Source organism: Melanaphis sacchari, unplaced genomic scaffold, assembly GCF_002803265.2.
Source record: "Melanaphis sacchari strain LSU unplaced genomic scaffold, SCAv2.0 Contig11_pilon_pilon, whole genome shotgun sequence".
Classification (NCBI taxonomy): domain Eukaryota; kingdom Metazoa; phylum Arthropoda; class Insecta; order Hemiptera; family Aphididae; genus Melanaphis; species Melanaphis sacchari.
The window spans coordinates 1,627,237-1,648,788 of NW_020270469.1; the positions used below are offsets into that span (position 1 = coordinate 1,627,237).

At 27.4% G+C, this 21,552-nt stretch overlaps 2 protein-coding genes across 2 annotated transcripts in view; one reads left to right on the forward strand and one right to left on the reverse strand.

The window, feature by feature from the left end:
- LOC112604389 (rhodopsin-like) overlaps window positions 1-11,708 on the forward strand; it is a 57,565-nt gene extending 45,857 nt beyond the window's left edge. Inside the window, exon 11 of the mRNA XM_025353411.1 lies at window positions 11,196-11,708. Within this exon, the coding sequence (XP_025209196.1) occupies window positions 11,196-11,299 (104 nt within the window). The 3' untranslated portion in view covers window positions 11,300-11,708. The remainder of the gene's footprint in view (window positions 1-11,195) is intronic.
- A 2,123-nt stretch (window positions 11,709-13,831) lies between these two features.
- On the reverse strand, window positions 13,832-21,258 carry LOC112604348. The gene is made up of 2 exons (XM_025353329.1): window positions 21,071-21,258; window positions 13,832-15,162 (listed from the first exon to the last, which is right to left on the reverse strand). Exons 1-2 carry the CDS (start codon window positions 21,128-21,130, stop codon window positions 13,870-13,872), a joined length of 1,353 nt encoding a protein of 450 aa, XP_025209114.1. The 5' UTR covers window positions 21,131-21,258; the 3' UTR covers window positions 13,832-13,869.
- Between the last annotated feature and the right edge of the window lie 294 nt (window positions 21,259-21,552).

A 21,552-nucleotide genomic window follows, 5' to 3' on the forward strand; every position in this document is an offset into this window, starting at 1 on the left:
TTTATTCTAAACGATTTCATAGTGAAATAGCCCAGTGGTGGCGTTAGGATCTTATACCTAATAAGGCCAACTCAAGGCACGTGATTTTACTGTAGGCTATTTTATGTTATAATACTTATGATAAAGTGTGAAATTTTTACTCCACATTTCCTGCCAAAATTATACCAAAAGAAGAGATCTATGATGTCTAAGTCCCAACAGTACTTTTATCAAAGTAATGAATAATACATTATTTCATTCATAAGAATGGTTTAAAAAAAAAATTATCATCACTTAGGCACCCCTCCATTAAATAAAATCAAGCTACATAATGCTTTCTATTTCATAAAACCCAATTAATCCGCAATAGCATTAATACCTACTATTATCAAACCATTATACACATATTCATATATTTTGTATGAATCGAAATATTATATCATGATAATTATATTTAACTTAATAATATTTTTTCTAATATTTATACTATAAATTATCTACATAATAAAATAAAATAATATTGGAATAATTATTAAAAATTATGTTTTATATTGTTTATTATAAGTTATAAATTTGAACATGTTCACTTGAATGAAATAACCAACATTATACATTGAAATATGTATTTAATTTATTTAAATATTATTCCTATTAATATGTTTATAACAAATAGCAGTAACAATGACATCACATACTATTTACTACATCATTGAAGATATTACTTATCGTGTTTCTATATTTCCTGTGAAAATGTATATTTTCTCCTCGTACACATACTAATAAAAAACAATGAAGAATATTTAAACTAGACTTTGATGTAAATTTAAAAATTTTCAATTTTCATAAAATTTCAGGGTGAGCCAGTGGACGGGCCAAGGATTTTCAATGAGGGAAATGGCCCGCCCTTGGCGCCACCACTGTAATCGCTTAAGGTAAAGGTTTAATAATAACTATTATTAACCACTTAATCACACAATTAAGCATTTAAATATTTTGAACCATCTGGTATATTAAATGATAACACGTTACCACACGGTTTACACGGAACACGGTAAAATTGCTGAATTAGTACTTAGATACCTGTATGTTACCAACCTCCATATATATATTTGTTGATTCATTATACACCGTACACGGTATAGCTATAAACATTGTGTTTTTATCCAATAAACGCATGTAAATAGAAAAAATCCAATTATACAAGTAAACATAATAATTGTGCAGCATCGAGTGGTGGCATCGAGTTTAACTATATTATACTGAAACAAAAACAGTAGAATTGTTCATACTATAACATTGCAATTAATGCACGCATATAATTAGCCAAACTCACGCCTTAATGATCAATTATTTTCCAGTCAACTGTTTTGTAAGGGTATGGTGGTATAAAATAAATGATCGACGAAATATTCTGATTCGTCGTTATTATCGTTGGTGACGATTTTCATAAAACTATAAAATAACGTAGATACGTTAACCAACGTATTAGACGTACGTCGATAGTGCAATTCGAGTGTGATATACTGCCGCAAGCAGAGTATCAACAGAAATAAAAAACTCCTCCTCGTTCAAGGATAGGTAAACTTGTGTATACCTACTTTTATGTGAAATGCGGTTTCTTATACATTTTTATTCATTATTACAATTCCGAGACTTCAAAACATAATAAATAAAGCATACGTTTAAAATGCTCAGAGCACACGTATACACAAATGCATGCATATAATTTACGTTCATACGTCATAATAGATAATAAAATTGCTCCAATATATATTATGTAATAATGTTCATGGTTGAAACGTATTTTATTGTATATCCAAGATCACATTAATACAGGAACGCCGTTTATTGATTATAATGATTATATTATATATAGTTATAGTAAATGGAAATCAATGCATCATAATATTCGGTATATTATCACTGCAACATTATCATTATTGCGACATGACTTGGGTATATAAGGTGTATTGTAGCTATAGTACCCATAACTAATTAACCGAAATTCGATACGTACGTTTCGCCGTTATCGTACAAGGTCGAACGAGCTGATAATTTTACTTTATTTTTTCTGGTAATTTCGCTGTCCGGTACACGAATGCGCATTGTTTTGACGTTCAGTCCAGAGGGATAAAACATGATTGCGTACGTTCTTTATCGGCGATACCTTTTTAAGGCTTAAAATTTAAGCTATACGATCGCGTACGATTTTACCTGATTTTTGATTACACGATTGAGTATAAAATATTAAGCGTTATTAATAATGTTATTGAAAATTATTTATTAACGATTTTATTTATTTATTTATTATTTAATATTTTACTATTATTTAGTTATTCTTATTAGGTATATTTCATTATTTTATATTGATTGTAATAGAAATGTACATTTTTTACTATTTATTAACCCATCTACAAACATACGCAATCGTGTTGCCAAAAAGGACAAACGTAAGCAATCATGTTTTACCCGTCTAGAGAAATGAAATAAGCGAAGCACTATAATTTTATTATAACAATTACCTATATATTCTCATTATGTTAATTGTTTGACATATTATAACGTGTTATTTAATTTGAAAAAAATGTTGATGAATTAATAACTTTTAATTACTTTACATAAGGTGAAGAATAAAACTCCACACTAATCAATTTTTTGAGAATTCACCTCCACCCTCTCTTAAAGTGGACCTGAGTATGCCTCTGATTCTGTGTATTTAATTTGTATTAAATTAAATTAAATTAAATATCTCGTAAATCACAATTGTTTCGTAATAGCAGGTAATGTGATTAATTTGGAAAACGTATTATATTGGTTAAATGGTATGAATGTTAATAGCGTGAATTTACTAAAGAATATAGGACGAAGTAATAAATATAATATAAATCCAAAGTTCTATCAAGTCATTTGTAAATGTTTCGTGATATTAAGACTTTCGAGTTACAATCCATGTACCTACGAGTCATTTGCAATACAATTTTAATATACCATTCTATGACACCCACATAGAGAGTAAAGGGAAACAACTCCCCTTAGTTTTTGTTTATTATAATATATCATATTAAATAAATAACTTAATAAACATTTTTAAAATAATGAACCGTAAACTATCATAATATATATAATATAATGTATAGTATGAGTTGTTATCGAACATAATAAAAAATAAAAATATTTTGAAGAATACACTTATTTTTGAAAACTAATGAAAATTGTTTTTTTGTTTGTGGTTTCGTAGTTTTTTCTCATAATAACAAATTTAAACCAATTTTGTCCGGGTTGAACCGCTAATTTATTGCATTTATGGAATTTTTTTAATCTTTTAAACATCGTACCACTCATACATCGTAATTTGTAGGTAATAATAATACAATAAAAAATTTAAAAACATAATTTCATTTTTTATGAAGTCATGATCGATCATCTAATGTTATTATTTTCTTAATTCCATACATTTTTAATTTTATTTTAAAATTTTACATTTTAAAACTAAACTAACGGGAAAATGAGAATTAACATTTTAAAAAGTGGAATGGTTTATCTCAATTTAACATCATAATTAATTCTGGTGCATGTAAACTCCATCATAAGTACATTTTTTTAGTGTAAACTCCGCCAGAAAAAAAATTAATTAAAATTGAGTTTATGTAAACTCCGCCAAAAAATAAAATCAGATAACATTATAAAATGAATTCGAAGAAATTGTTAGGAATGAAGTAATGGAGTATCACTTGTTGTTTTTATTTTATTTTACAATTTCATTTATTTTTCTATCTAACGAAATAATTTACATACATAATATATGGGTCAGTGGGGTCGACTCGTCGGACGAGATCTCAACAAGCAGTACGGCAATCAGCAAACTCGGTACGTGATCGATTAGATGACCTATTTAAAAAAAACAGGAATTTTTATTTTTATACTTTCGTAGAAATGAGGTACATTTGATGCAATAAGCCCGCTTTAACAAATGATTCTCGTTCGGGAAGCGTGATCTCAGCAGGCGCGTTTAAGGAGAGTTAGGTTGCCCTGAAAAGGGCAATTTTATACAACCAATCTATGCTGGAGGATTTCTCGGACAAAAAGTAACAAGTTCCTGTTGGCTTCGGCAGACAAATGTGTCGAACATTTATTGCTTTAATGTACCTTATTGCTGTCGACGTTGGTTGAATTGGCAACCCGCACTATTTGACCATAGAAGATATAGGTGACAAAAGTAACATGGGTCAATTGTAACATGGCGAATATTTTCTTCTATGATAAACAATAATAAATTATCGGTTTTAATTTTTATGCACGTGCGTCATTTGTCCCCCGAGAAGAAAATACTATACCTTCACATTATATCCACGATGAGTAGTATGTTTTCGATTTTTCAAAGGATCTGAACTACGAATTTTTACAATGAACACATAACACTAAATAACATCACACCGACACCCAGATGTCCCAGAACCTCCTGGCCTTAGGGCTCTTTTGACCTGCGCGCTACCCGTGCTAAACAAAGAATAACCAAAAAACCGCACAAAGAAACAAAAAAAAATAATAATAATAACAAAACCTATAAAAACATCTAATAAAAACAGCGTAGATCCTTCCTACCTAAATAAAAAAGAATCTCAAAGAAGTAAAAGAGTTGTTCACCTGAACATTGAAGGCTTAACAAGAGCCAAATCCCAAATCCTAAGCAAAGCGTTCAACAATTCAGACGTGCTCGCATTACAATAGACCCACGTGCAGAAAGGTAAGACCGGTCAACTGAAAATCCTTGATTTCAATATGATCGATTATAGAAGATATCGCAAATACAATCTTTAAAAAGTAAAGTGGGCAGAATACACTAAATATATAAAAGATAATATTAACCGAATTCCACCTATCTCAGAAAATTACTTCAGATTCGAAAAACTAATCAAGAAATCCGCTACTACAGCCATACTAAGAGGGCATAAGCAGAATTGTATACCGTACTGGTACAAGGAATGTGAACTGCTACTCCATGAATACAAGTAATCGGGAAGTGAGGTAACTGCGAACCGTTTAACGACCCTATTAGATGAGGAAAGAAGGAATAGGTAGATTTCCGCAGTGGAGGAGATGAATTACACCCACTCGTGTAGAAAAAGTTGGACTCTCCTAAGAAAACTAGGAGCTGCATAGCCATCAAGGAAAGTTGAGTGTGTTTTAGCTAGCGATATCACTAATCTCCAGTTCAGAACGTCTAACATCAAACATCAAAAGTGCGAACAAACAGAAACGAGAAAAGAACTTACACAACTACTATATCTATGCAAAGAAAATACGGCACTTATGGATAAACAAACTATCAATCACATAACCCAGTCATGTCCTAACATGAAGTTTGAAGGAGGGTTAGTCAAATTGTACGAGGGTAACTCGGCAGCCGCCAAATGGCGCGACGACCTCATTAAGCATTTATTATATCTTCTTACTTGTTACCCATTTACTATAGTTACCGCTGTTAATGTTGTTATTATTATTATCACCACTATTATTAGATTTATTTTTAATTATTTTGACTATTGTTTTTATGTTACATGTTTTATTTTTATTAGTTATTTTATTTTGTAATAAATGTTACTGCTTGTATTGCTGATAAGCCGAAAATGTCAATAATATGCATGAAAAAAAATTTGTCCTCCAATTTTTTTTTCCTCCTTTTTTCAAAAGCGAATTTTTTTTTACGCCATCCTATGTACGTTGTTTAATTCTTTATTTAAAGTAACTTCAAGTAAAACCTCTGGAGATTACGATTATATAATAATAAATTAACTTCTCGAGTAAAATCATCATTTTTTTTCACACTGATTAAAAAAAACTATATGGGGCCAATTGTAACAAATAGACTGGAGTCAATTGTACCTATAATATTATTCATGAAAATCGATTATATTATTTTTAATATAAACTTTTTTACTAACATTTCATATTAATTATTAAACTTGATGTAGTTCACAAAATGACATAAAAACGAGAAAAAACTTTTAATTAGTTAAATATTAATAATTAATTAATAACTATACATTACTTATCATATTATATTTTAATTAAGATTTTTTTTAATAGTAGATAATAATTATATATCATGATGATTTGAGTCTAGTCTAGTTTGGTTACATCTACTTAAACATCATGACTATCAGGTTTGATTTTCAATTTAATAAAACATATATAATTATAGTAATATCATTGAAAAACGAAATTAATATAATATGTGTAACATTTAGCCCCAAGGTGTGTTACATTTAACCCCAAAGTCTGGTACGGTTGTAACATTTTTTTTTTTTTAATTAAAAATATTTATTGTTAAAATTGATATTTAAACAGTTATCATAACATAATTAAATAGCTATAATTTTCTTTTATCAAATTATAACGTTAAAAATCAAAAATATGTACAATAATTTCCTAAAAATAGAAAAAAAGTGCAAAATGTTACGTTTGTCCCTAGTCTCTACTATGTATTACGTTGAGGATGGCTGATTAGGCGTTTAATAGGTAACCCGCAACCCTTTGGCAGACGGTGTCTCGCACACTGCACATGTTTTTATAACGGGAAAAATCTCACGGCTGTGTAGCGCGAAGGGTTGGAAATTTCTTTAAGCGTCTTTGGTTAGTTCCCTATTGAGTCACGCACCTATAATTGAACAGATGCTAATAAACAGGTTTGATAAAGTCAACTTTGGTCAGTTAGGTTACGGACGTGAATCCTTAAACATATAGGACTTGAGCATAAAAGATTTCACGAACAAAAATAGTGAGAGATTCGTTTTCCACCCACTTCATTCACACAATTTTATCTATTACATATTTTATAATAGTAATGTTTATGTTTAGACGACACGGTGTACCGTACCTACCTGTGACACACGTTCACTGCTCGTATACGTAATACGCGTGTATTATAGATAATCGGACGACGATGCATTTCATCTAAACGCAACGACAGTACATTTTTATAAGTACTAATTAACTTAACTAACTATACTTATAAAAGTTATAAGAGACTATTATCGTCTATAAAAAGTTAAAACCAAAATTAATGAAAACCTACCAACATGTTATTATTATTATTATTATATTTACTCGTATAGCTATAATCATTGGTTATAAATGTTGATTATAAATTATATAATTTATTATAATAAAGATTATGTATCTATTAAAATTAAGTATTATATCTTAGGAAGGGCTTAACCTAACCCTCTCATATATACGGCCATAATTACGCGTCTATTATCTTGTACAAACGAGGTGTACTCGTGTATATATCGAGTTAATCTTATTACCTCGTCGCTGAAGGGTTTTTGGTTTTCAGTTCACCGCGTTAAACACTTATCCTCTTCAATGAATTGTAAATAATTGCAAATCATCCAATTACGAGTAAAATCAAATTCAATATTAAGGGGCAACTTCAAATAACCGAACTTCAACGAATTAAAAAAAAAAATTAAATCTAGTGATTACATACCTAGGTAGTAGGTACTATGATTTGCAATTAATTAACAATTATTAATTGGTGATATTTTCAAGTCAATCGGACAGAGTGAAAAGATACATGAAGTCGTCCCCCTACCAATATTGAATTTGATTTTAATCAAAACTGAGTGATTTTCAATTAAAGATACTCGATTTGTAATTATTTAGTGGTATTTTGAAATCAGTCGGACAAAATTAGGGGGGGAGGAACAACTTCAAGTACTTCAAATCTTACAAAGAAATTATGAACCGGCCATTCTTTTTGTCCAATCTTGTATCATATTTCCATATTCAACCGATATAAAATCATGTGAATATCATTATTTTCTTCACTCCAATGTATCTCAATATGAAAACATTTGTGTTTAGACTAGATTTTTTATGATGCTTAAATTTGAAAAATGCTTATTTAAAAAAAATAATTTAATATTATAAAATATTTAACGTACATTATAGCATCCATAGATAGTTTCTTAAATTTAAGTTTGATGATAAGTAAATTCACTCTTACGCTAAAACTTACTCTAATGCTAAGTTAACGACACAAGATAGATTCTACTTAAGCCATATTGGACATGCGTCCAGGCTATGCGTTAGTGTCGGAAAGAGGGAAATTTCTAAAGTATACTGACGTCACCAAACACCTTGGCTCTTAACATACGATCTAAACAATGTTAGTGTTCATCACAGTCGACTAGGCAACTAAATCAATATAGTATGTTTACGGTTTAACATTTTTCACCGATTAGAGTTAAGTTAAATCACATAATTTGTGGTAATATTATCAGATTGTCACCATCCGCAAGGATAATGCATATTAGAAGTTAAAACCGAAATCGTATAAACAGTGGGCAGTGGCCTCCGATACTGAGCGCGATGACAATATATTAATACACTTATTGAAATGTATGTATGATTTGCTGTCAGCATATTATGCATCTACATAAAATATATTCAACGTATTCCATATACACTGACCTTTGTCCGGCTAATGAATTGGACTAGAACCCACTGGAACGCTGTTCTTATCCCCCTCAATAAGAAGCAGTGCTCGACTTGGAGGATGGATACGCAGGAGGGGGACGGAGTACCGCAACTAATTTTTTAGAAATTTTAGCGTACCTCTACTATTATTTTTAAGAGGAACGCACGAAATATCATCATAATTTATCTTATGAATTATTTCAAAACCGCGTATCTACATAAATAAATAATAATTATCTAGTTTTAAATGTTTTTGTCTTTTTTTCATTGGACTTGCTTTGATATTTGTTAGAATAAAAATATTACCGCTAAATAGAGTTTTAATCATTCAGACTTCTATAAGATAGTGGAGAGGTAGAGGGAAATAACATTTAAGTTCGATCCCTCCTACTTCTCTAGCCATCTATATCTCATATGATTTAAAGAAGAGTATTAATTTGTTTAATAAGTGATAAAGACGCTCTTTTTTTTAAAGTAAACAGAGTACCCCTATATGTACTTTAATTTTACCAAGTCGAGCACTGACTTGAAGTACAGTATTCCAGTTTAAAAAATAGCATTCCAAACGATAAAATATTTTTATTTTTTTAATTCGGATTTTATTTTATTTTTAATATGTTAAAATAAAATTAATTTTGAACTCCTTTAAGATAAAAATAATACTTAAAAACAGAACATCAAAACGTTTTTTATACTATAATGTTTTCAAAATGATTTAAACAATTATGAGATATCAATAAACGAAAAAATAAAAAACTTGAATACTATCAAACCAATAAACATAATTTAAAATTAACAGTTAACAATTAAACGTACAATATATAAAGTAAAACAATATTACAAACAATGCTATTTATAAAATATGTTTGTGATTTTTTTATACTATTCCTTTATAATATGTATGGCATAATTTCAATGAAAACCTTAATTATAATAATTTGTTTTGAAATTGTTGTTGTTTTTTTTATTAAATACTAGATATACTTATTAGTATATTTTTATAGTTAACCTAACTTTTTATTCTTAGTAGGTACTAACCTTAAAACGTAAAATTAAAATAACGTTTAAAAATATAACAATGTTAATCGAAAATAACATTTGAAAATACAATAACAAACATTATAATTGTATAATTTTAAAATAACCAAAAACGTAAAAGCGTCATTTATTAATGTAATTTTAAGTTCTGCTTGGAAATACAATATGTTTTTAAAATACAGTAAATCATATTTATTTTATCAGTTATTGGTAGGTTATATTATTAGCTATACCCGTAGCCGCTATCGACTGACTGCCCGCATAATAACAGTTTATACCTAAAACAGTTTTTCTGTAGGTTGTACAATACTCGAAAGATATCTAAAGTAAAAATGTTATTACAATTTTAATACTGCACCAGTTGTAGATATCTTGTTGGCCATTGCCATATGAACGATCAACATGTTTTACTATTTATAACTTATAAATTACAATTAACAAATAAATGAAAAAAATTCCAAAATTTTGAATACTGCGTTTCAGTTCAAAAAATTGTTCATTCCAAACACTGAATTAATCTAAACTAAACTGAATCATACATTTTTGTTTTATTATATTATTATGAATCATAATCATAAAATAACATTTTATCATAATATTCTCACTCACCTAAGTACAAACACTCTACGAGCGATAGTTATACCGTAGACATAAAATACGATAGTGATAGTCAATAGATATATAAACATTGAATACAATTGAACATTTTTATTAATAATAATAAAGCTTAGATCAAATATGAAATAATAAAAATAAAAACATTAAGTAAATTAATGTATTAGAAAATTTTACAAATAAACTGAATAAAATTATTTAAACATATTTTATTATTATACTATATATATATATATGCAGTGATCTTGAATATCTCCAAAATATGAAAAAATATGCCTAATATAAATAATAAATGTCTAATCTCCGGTAAGTGAAACGGATTTCTATTTTACTTATCTATATTTAGGTCTTGCACAAATGCTACAACATTCTAACCATAGTTATAATTTATAAATTATAATATGTTATTATAATAGTTCATGTTATGATCTAACGTTTTGCGGTCCCATAGGCTTAAACGAAACAAAAGTATAGGTACGCATATAATAATATATACAATACCCTATATGTTATCAACCGAATGTTGCATATAATCTGGGAGGTTGACATTATTATTATGTGTCACACAACTCACACGAGTATGCACAATAACATTAGTGAAGTTTGACACCAGTGTAGAATTTTTTGGCAAATTTTTAGTGATATATTTTGTAAGCCTCCATATACATAATATGTATTTTTCTTATTTGATCAACCGCCAATTCACTACAACTTACTGTTAATACTGCGAATTCAGATACAAATTATAAGCACTCGTTGTTGAATGATGGAGTAATAAAAATGAAAGTAAAACGGTCGAAATTATCAGTACCTATTTACCTAATTACCTATGCAATTAAAAAATAGATATTTGATCAAATGTGCACTAAAGAAGTCTGTCAATATTAAATGAAGAACCAATTTTAATATTTTTTAGATGAGTAACATTGGACTAATCGATTTAAATAGTTTAAAGAAAAATTAAAAACGAGTTATAGATTATTTTTTCAATTTATATCATATGTTTTAAAGTTGAAAATTACAATTATTATTTTATTTTCCTAGTGTTAATAAATTCAATTTTTTTTTTTTTTTTATAGTAACTGACAAAACAGCTAGTTCCGAAGATTCAAATGAAAATGAAAATGAAAATGAAGAAGTAAAAAAAGACAGTTTATCTGATCAGTTTGTATTCGATTTTTAACGTTCACCCATTTTTTAAAAACATTTTACTATATCTAGAATTTAAAGTTTTATCAGTGATAAATAATATTTAGATTTCCACGGTAATAATATTATCTGTATTGTTAATATATTATATAGAATCAATGTCATTGTAATTTTTGGACTGACCAGGGTCAGTATATAATAAGGACATTTACATTATAGATTTAATGTTATCGCCAATGGCGATTATCATTATGGAAATAAATTTACCTATACCAGTATTATTTGATTATTATATATGTATAGGTAGTAGGTATAATGTAATAGATTCCGTTAAAGCCAAAAGTTACACACTGACTCAGGTGATAATAATAACATAATACTCGTATGTTGTGTGTAGTTATCTATCACCCATTATTATTAAAATAAGTATTTTATAAATTTGTTACCATTTCAATTATTATTGTATTTAATTTTAATTCAATCTTCTCTTTTGATATTTCATAATGTATATTAATATAATTCTTAATAACATATTGTAGTAAACTTCTTTTTTCGTTTTTTTTTTTTTTTTTTTTTTTTTTTTAATACTTAAGCATTATAATAATTTATTTTTTAATGAAACAAAAGAAATTGTAATTTCATTTTATAAATGATATATATTAAGAGTTTATTTTATTTTAGCATAATGAATCGTTTGCAATAAATAAAGTATTATTTTTTTTTTTTGATAAAACTCTGTAGCAAACAATATATATAATATAATATAAACTATACTATATATATTATGTATCTAATGAGTTGTATGATATTCAAGTATTATTCAAGATTATAGTAATATACACTTTGGGAGATTATAAGTTACAACCATGTTGCATGAGAAATAAAATGTTAACATAAATAAGTATTATATCAGTATTAGTGTTATAGAAACTTCAAGTTCACTAAAGAAACACAGAAAATACACATGAGATATATTATCTTCATAACAATCATAACTCATACATGTATTAGATTATTCATAAGTATACGATAAGTATATAGGTATAATAGATAATTTTAACAGTGAAACATAATATTATATAGATAATAGATATACACTGGTATTCTGTTGATGACTTTTTTTGTAGATAAAAATTCTTTTACATTATTTTAAACGAATAATTACTAATTACTTACTTATATATTAACTATATAGTCGTAAAACAACAGAAACTTCATTTGATAATATAGATGATATAGTACGAAAACTGTTTCTAAAAATGTAAAGTGGAAATAAATGCATAAGTATTTATTTATGTATAAAATATTAATTATGTACATAAAATCAAAAATTTTGTTGAGAAATTTTCAAAATTATCAAATCATGACCAACAGAATTTACTGTTAGTACCTACATGGCGTAATGATGAACAGAAATAATATAACTTAACTAATAATTAATTATAAAAATATAAATCCCAGTACTTTAACTTTAAACATTTAACTGTATTCATTTTTGTATTTGAGAGGTATGATATACATTACACATTTCAAAATAACTATTAAGTTGGAATTGTTGTGCTATTACGGGAATTTGAAATATTCTACTTTTTTTCGATGCATGTACCTATGATGAAATTTTTGTTAAAGAGTAAAAAGGCTTAAAATTTGATTACACGTCACACGGTCATAAGTTCTTCTTATATGGAAACCTAAAAACACAAAAACATCAACTCATAAATTTTTATAGGCCTAAGTTAAAATGTTGATGAAATTAAATAACTATTTAATGAAAAATTACAGATTTTTCTATTAATAGAAAAATAAATTTATAATATAAAAATAACCTAATTTAAAGTATTTTCATAAATATAAGTTATTGACATACCTCATAGCTCAAATAATAAATTATGTTTACTTTAAGATTATGTGTTTATATCCCATACATACCTAATAAGTCGTTAATAAATTATTTTTATTTTAACGTGGTAAAAAACTTAAAAAAATTAAATTTAGATAAGTATGTACATTATTTTGGATACCTATAACAATATTAATATTTTTTTACCATATTACTTGGGTATCAATTATTAACATTTTATGCACCACTTTATATGAACATAACGAGCCGCCACTAATGATTTATCATTAAATTTAAATTTAACTTACCCAATTATGACACAATTGAGTGTACACTCAACACCTACTATACAACCGACGCAGTAGAGTGAGTTCTCCCGTATTCTTTTATTATTACTATGAAATCATAACATTTGACGTAGGTGTACTTGATGAAATAATCAGATATCAGTATACAAATCATAAACTTAAATAATAAATATTTTTTATATTTAAAATTTTATAACACAATATTAGCTTAAAACGTCATCAATTACTCGTTTTCACAACGTTCGTCATGAATAAAATATAAAATAATATTTAAAATAATTAAAATAATAGTAGATATATAGTATAAATTATTATCAAAAATTTCAAAAATGAATGCATATCACAAAAATTCAAATATAAATGTGTACAAAAACAAAATTTATAATTAACAAAATGAACACATAAAAATAATATTGGAATTATTAGTAAGTAGATTACAATGATTAATATAAAACATTAATCACTCATATTATCGGATAATTCGGAAGACGAAACCAAGTTTATGGTTACTCCAGTATTTGATGCAGACGATGCAGTTACAGCTTCTTCCAACATTTCATCGATAATAAAATCAAGGTCCCAAAGTTTGTCTTCTTCTTTTACTGACTGATCGACGAAATTGGCCATCATCTCGGGCGTTACTAGCTTAACTCCGTCATTAATTAGTTGACATATATCATCCAACTTATAACTTGTGCAGTTATTCGTTTTCATGTAATCGTTTACAGCCGACCATGCTAATTGTATTGGATTCAATTCACTATGGTACGGTGGTAAACGAAGAATAGCCTTATTATAATTTATTGCTTCTTGTATACTTCTTCTATATATATCAACTGTATTTCTTAACTCCTTCGCCTTTTCAATTAATTGAAACTTTACCATTGGTCTATCGAGTACTAAACCTTTATCTTCCAACCATTTTAAAATACTATCCTTTTTCCAGGACATGGTGGGTACGCGATTTGCTACAGAATAGTGTGACGCATTATCCATGATAATAACAGAATTGTCTTCGAGTAAAGGCAAAATACCACGGAACCAATCATAATATATGTCACCATTCATGTTTTCATGGTAGCTAGACATATTATTTTTCGGCTCAACGCATAAAAGCCCTCCCTCAACGAAACCATTGACTGATCCAATGTGTAAAGCAATTAATCGTTTGCTATTTCCAGGTGGCTCTTTATCATCCAATAATTCATCTTGAGAATATTTTCCAATGTTGACCCACGTTTCTTCCAAATAATAAATAGTCCTACCTTCTTTTCGGTAACGCCGTATATCTTCTAGATATTTTCGACGCCATAGTACAATATCTTTTTTTTCCGTAAGAGCACATCTATTTCGATTCCATCTTGTGTAATCGAAATTTAAATCTTTTAATAGTTTTTTTAATGAGGTAAATTGTAGTGATGGAAGATCGGGATCGTTATTTATGGTGAATAATATATTTTTTGAAGTTGGTATTTCGTGTCTAAACCAAAAACTATGTATTTTTTGGCGAATTAAACATTTATCGAAATTGTCAATTTTTTCAAATAGTGTTGGTCGAATTTTTCTTTTTTTTACTGTTATAGCTTGTCCATCCCAATATTTACGCACAGTTTTTCTTACTGTTTGAATACCGATGCCTGTTTCTTGGGATAATGCTTTTGTTAATTTCGAGAATTTGAGATTGGGTTCATTTTTAATTTTCATTCTGTACATATTCATTAGCATTTTCTTTTTACGGACACCCACTGCCTAAAAATAAAAAAAAAATATATTGTTAATTATTTATTGTTTTAATTTTTAGAAATAGTTATTGATTTAAAAATCACAATAGCTTTGGCGCCCTTTAAAACATGAATTATTTTTAAAATTAAAAATATCTATCGTTATTTAATATGATTGAAACTAACCATCAACGTTTCATATAAAATGAATGCTAATTTTTAATTGAAACAAAGTAGCGAAAATGCGAAAATTTAAAGTAGGGTTGGCAGAGTGTTAGAGACTGGTCAAATTTAGTAAATCGATTACCTATTTAGATTTTAAACGATAAAAAAGGTATTATGGCTTTAATTTTTCACAATTTTATAATCTATTATTTCAGTATTGTATAATATCAATTTATTTTATTACTATCAAATATCATATACAATTTTGTGTAAAATGTCTGTGTTGTAAAAATTTGAAATGTGAGAACTAAATATTTTGATTCATTATATCCAATTAATACTATTAAACTATTTTTCAATAAAATATTTGACATTATTAAACCACTTAGTTAATTTAATAAATGTTTGCTGATTTATAAAAACACTGAAGGGTATACTCAATTATTATTTATTACTAATGAAACGACATAGTTATTTTTGGTCACACGTACTTAACATTTTTGATACATTGATCTCAAATAAAACATTCCAAACACAAATTAAATATTCAAGTAGTTATTAATAACCAAATTAATCAAATTAAAAAAAAAAAGATAGAAAAGGGGATATACTGATCTAAAAGAAGGTGATTACTGATAAAATATTAGTGAAAGATTATTAAAATAAAGATTAAAATTGACAAAAGAAAAATTTAAAGAGAATACTAATCCAAAGTACCTACTCATTTTATATATTTTTTTTTCCAACCTTTTTCAAACTTTTTTTTAATAAAAGCATGTATATCGTAAATTTTTTTTTTTTTTTTTTTTTTATTATTAATAAAATAAGACATTCCTAGCCGTTGCAGGCTATCTATATCTATGGATAAAAGACATTTTTGTTTGTAGCTATTTTAAGAGGATAATTATAAATATACTAATTATTACGATATGAATACAGTGGTATGTTAACAGATACTTGAGATACAATATAAATGCAAACTATTATAATATGTACAATTAGACTGGAGTTTGATTTTGAGTAATGAGGTCATGAAGGCGGCCACGTTTTAGACGTCGTTGGAGTGGTGGATGAATATGGAGATTGTAATGAAGTGAGCCTGTTGAGTTGAGTAATGAAGTATGGAATTTTTTTGATAGTGTGCGTATAAGGTCTTCGATTTTAACAATTTGGAGGTCTTTGTGAATGTTTTCATTCCGAATGAACCACGGAGCATTTGTAATAATTCTTAGCACTTTGTTTTGAAATATTTGAATTTTTTTTAGGTGTGTAGCCGAACAATTCCCCCATACTGGACAAGCATAAGTTATTAATGGTAGTAGAAGTTGCTTGTATATTAGGATTGAACATTTTTTTTGAATGACTGATTTTTTATTTATTATTGGAAATAGCATCGATAGACGTTGATATCTTCCAGTTTTTACACCAATCTGATAATGCATTTAAGTGGCTTTGTAGGTTGTGAGTTACCGCTTCTATGTTCCTGGATTCGCTGTAAATTGTCGTATCATCTGCGAAAAGGGCAATATTGGTGCGTGGTGACTGTGGGATATCAGATATATAAATATTAAATAAGATTGGGGCCAGCTTGGATCCTTGAGGTACACCGGCAGTGATAGGCTGGAGGTCAGAGAAGGAGTCATTTATTTTTACTGAAAATTGTCTGTCCGAAAGAAAGGATTTAATAATATAGAATAAGTATTTTGGTGTTTTTATGCTTTTTAGTTTGTACATAAGACCTGTGTGCCATACTTTGTCGAAAGCCTTAGATATATCAATAAAGACGGCACCCGTGTGACAGTGCTTTTCAAATGAGGTGCTGATATGCTCTGTTATACGAAACAGTTGTTGAACTGTTGAATGGTTCGATCTAAATCCAAATTGGAATTTAGGAATAGTGTCTGCGCTATTTATAAAAACTTGTAGTCGGGTGTGAATAACTTTTTCAAATATTTTGGATAAGGAGGTTAAAAGACTTATTGGTCTATAGGAATCCGGGTTCGATTTATCCTTACCAGGTTTTTTGATAAGTATGACCGTTGCTATTTTCCACTTCGGTGGGAAGTGTTCAAGTCTTAACAGAGAATTAAATAATGCAGTCATAAGGACGAGACCTATGGCGGGTAACTTCTTGAACATGGTGTTCGTGATGCGGTCGTTTCCTGGTGCTTTTTTGTTTGGTAATTTTTTAATAATTAGCTTAATTTCATTAGGTGTTATATATCGTAAATTAATTAACACTATCTTACGTAGAAGTAAACACTGTATATATGTAAAAGATTATCTACTTTTGTAAGAGTTTACCATTCTCTCATTCTCTTCAAATAGTCATCATAGTCATGAAGCATATTAAAATGTCCGTTAGATTTTATGTGGTCACGTATCGTACGCACACATTTTCCGTTTACATCAGTTAATTTCATAATATGCACTATACCAAAAGTAATTTATCCTGGCACCCCTATGTTCGAATTTTTATTTTATTTTTTTCAACCATTAATTGTACTATTATTTGTACCAACAATTTCAAAATTTGTACCTAAATATTTCCCCGGGAAAAACCAATTTTTCCGCTGGTTTACCAGGGTAACGTTACCTCAGTACTAACAAAACTAAATAATGCATTTTATAAGCATTTTTTTTTTTTCATTAATTGTACAATAATTTGTACCGCTTAGTACAACCATTTTCAGATTTTGTACCTAAATATTTCCCCGTTGGTATGACGGAATTCGAACATAGGGGTGCTAGGGTATCATACCTCTATACCAATGAGGGATAAAAATATAAAAGATATTGCACACATAATCACTTATCAGTTATTATGTACGAATCAAAGGTAAAAAAATGCGGGCAACTAGATAAAGCTCTGCTGTACAGTAGCTAGGTACCTAGTCATTAAGTAAGTCATTGTAATAGATATTGTGTTAAATTTAAATTCAATAGTAAATAATAATTGAATAAAAAAAGCGATTCTGAGCAGAGATGGTCTATCAGCCTAATTACAGTAGTATATTATAGTAAATTTGTTACATTTATTATATATTTATATTAATATCATGATAATTAATTTTACTTACCGTAGATATGTTTAAATAAGATCATAAGCAATAACTTAAAATCAATTTAAATATTTTGAAAATGTAATTGTAAATAGAAAAATACAATACCATAAGTAATTTGAAACATTCCCGCACGAATAACAATTATTTTGAATTAGGTACTACACAAAATAACTAAAATCATTATTTTTTGTTTAAAAATACAATTTTGTAAAAAGTTTAAATATTTATTTAATAAATTACTGTGATAATATATTTTTTTAAATTTTTGGCTTTTAAAAATAATTACTTAATATCCTAAATCTTGTAACATAACACTTTCAAGTCATAGTTATAAAATTTTAAATTGTATATATATTTTTAACTATAAATATAAAATAGTTGACAAATTTTATTATAATAAGATCAAAATAATGTAGGATCTTGTATGAAGTTTTCAAATTTTTGACAAAGTTAAAATATGTATCAACAAATTCAAAATGCCTAATCGTAAACAAAAATGTTGTCATATACATAAATCTAAAAATATTTTTTTTAAAAAGTCGAAAATCTTATATGTCTAATGTCTATAAATGACACAAAAATAAAAAATAAAAATATTTTTAAAACTTTACCAATCCTATTAATTGTTAATATGAAAATTTGGTGATGAACTCAAGTTTTTATGATTATTTATTTTTAAGTTACAATTAAAAAATAAAATCCATCTTATTAAAAACTAGTTTTGCAAAAAAATACACATTTTTCCTGTTTTTTTTTAATCCTCGAATATTTCTAATTCTAGCATTTTCACACGTAATTCTTCAGAAATTTCCGAATATAATACTTTTATAATATATTATATTTCTTTTTAATTTTTCCTATGCATTTACAATAATTGTTGGAAAAACCTACGACAGTCAGCGATATCGATAATGACATATTTAAAAATTGACTAGCACTCCAAGTTCATAATTAAGTAGTATCACCCCGTTTACAATAACAACATCAACATAGATATAATCGTAAGACTTTAAATGACGCAGTCTACTATAGTACTATAAATAACATTCCCTCCTCCCAAACAATTTCTCAAATTTTAACTCTCAAAAAACGAATCTTTTTATATACTTATTTATAAGTCCCTCAACATTTTACTTTTGACACTAGCTTTATATACTTCATTTTCACGAATATCTTATTAGAAGCAGATGCATGTAAAATAATTTTAAAATATTTAAAGTACCAAACTTAAAAATTAAAAATTCATCATGGAATTAGGTGATTTGATTCGCAAGTACCATCACCCTTATAGGGGATTCAGAATTAAATGCCTGCGAGCGATTGCCCTCACCCTTCAAAACCGATAAATATGAACGTATTGGTTCACATGATTTTTAATATTTTTTTTACTCTGTTTGACTAACGTCACCTTTAGAAGCAGTAAAATTGTTTCAATTTTCAATAATAAATGATTTTTAGTATAAATTAATTTAAGTTAATTGGTAGTCCGGAAAAAAAATGAAAAAAAATAGGGAAAATAAGGAATATAAAGCAAAATTAGTTTTTAACAAAATTGATTTTATTTTAAATTCAATAACGAATTACTATTTTTTATGTACTATTGAAATTCATATTTTATCGACATTAGATAAAAAAAAAATATTTGTACACTAGATACTTAAAACATATTATTTTAACTTATAATATAATTTTTTATACACACGACACACTGGCATTTTCAAAATCTTTAGATTATTTTTAAGCTATTTATAGACAATTTATTAAAATCTTGAAGTATTTTCTTCTAGTATTAACTTTTATTAAATTTTTAGATTCAGTTAAAAATCTCATATAAATTGTTCTTATAACAATTTAAAATATAAAAATAAAATCACACAATTTTTTAACCGCATTTTAAATTTAAATTTTGACAAAATAAGATGAAAAAAACTTAAAAACGGTAGGCAGGCGGTTACCGTTCTGCTGTACATTAAATGTTAAGTTGATTACTGTTACTGATGTATTAAATTTTAACTCAATTTTTTAATGATATAATATGATAATATTTACGAAAACCGATTCTAAGTGGAGATTATCTATCAGCCAATATCACTTAGTATATTTCATAATATAGCTATTATAAAATCATTTATTCAGTTTTAGTAACTTGGTAAGTTCAAAGTTGATAAGTATAATTTTTTTCCAAAAATATTACATTTGATGAATTTTGTTAAAATTTTTATTTTTAATGTATATAAAAAAAAAAAATATATGTCAATGTATTTTTAATATTTTTACACAGATATAAAAACAACATACACCTATGGATTGATGTATTAATTTTCAATAATTTTGATCAGACATTTAGACAAATAATATTTTATTGGCATTTATAAAAAAAAAAATCAAAAATTTCTATTGACTTTATTAGCTCAAAGAGAATAAAAATATTTTGAAAATTATACCATTATAGCAAATAATAATATAAACACTTGGTGAAAATTTTAAATTTCTACAGTTATTCGTTTTAAAATTATAATAAAATAAAAATATCAATTCAGTGGAAAACTGACTCAATTCACTCCTAAATCCAAACCCTTGAAAATGAACCATAGAATTGCCTCTGTGTATGTGTTTTTCAAAAGTCGTTCCAATAATTTATTCACGAACACAATAAAAAACTAAAATCCTATAATTGATATTTAATAAAATTAAATATTTTTTTACCTTTCCTGGAGGATTTTTATGGACCGCTTTTCTTAATGGTTCTTTATTCGTATTATTCATTTTAGGTTTATAAATGATTAAAATAATCAAAAACAAAGTAAAAAACAATTAAAATATATACTGATTATTAAATTAATATCTGTTATACGGGTACTAACAACATTATACAGTAGGGTCGCAAAAACGGAGCTTCGCAGTGAAATGTAAGCCATGAACTGGAATGCTCACTATCTATGGATTTTAAAAGCCAGTTGATACAGTTGATAAAACTATTGTTCGATCCGTTTGTCCATTGTACCCACTTCACGTTGCCCCGGGTCTTGGACATATGATCCACGACCGCGCTCGGTCACTCTTAATGTTGGTGACACTGTTGCGCCCGCCGCCCTGGTCCGGGTAATGATGCGGACGCCGCCACCAACGTCTCTTTGTTCGTTCTGCTCCGTCGTCCGTTATTCTCACGTGCTCTCGTCTTTTTGCAA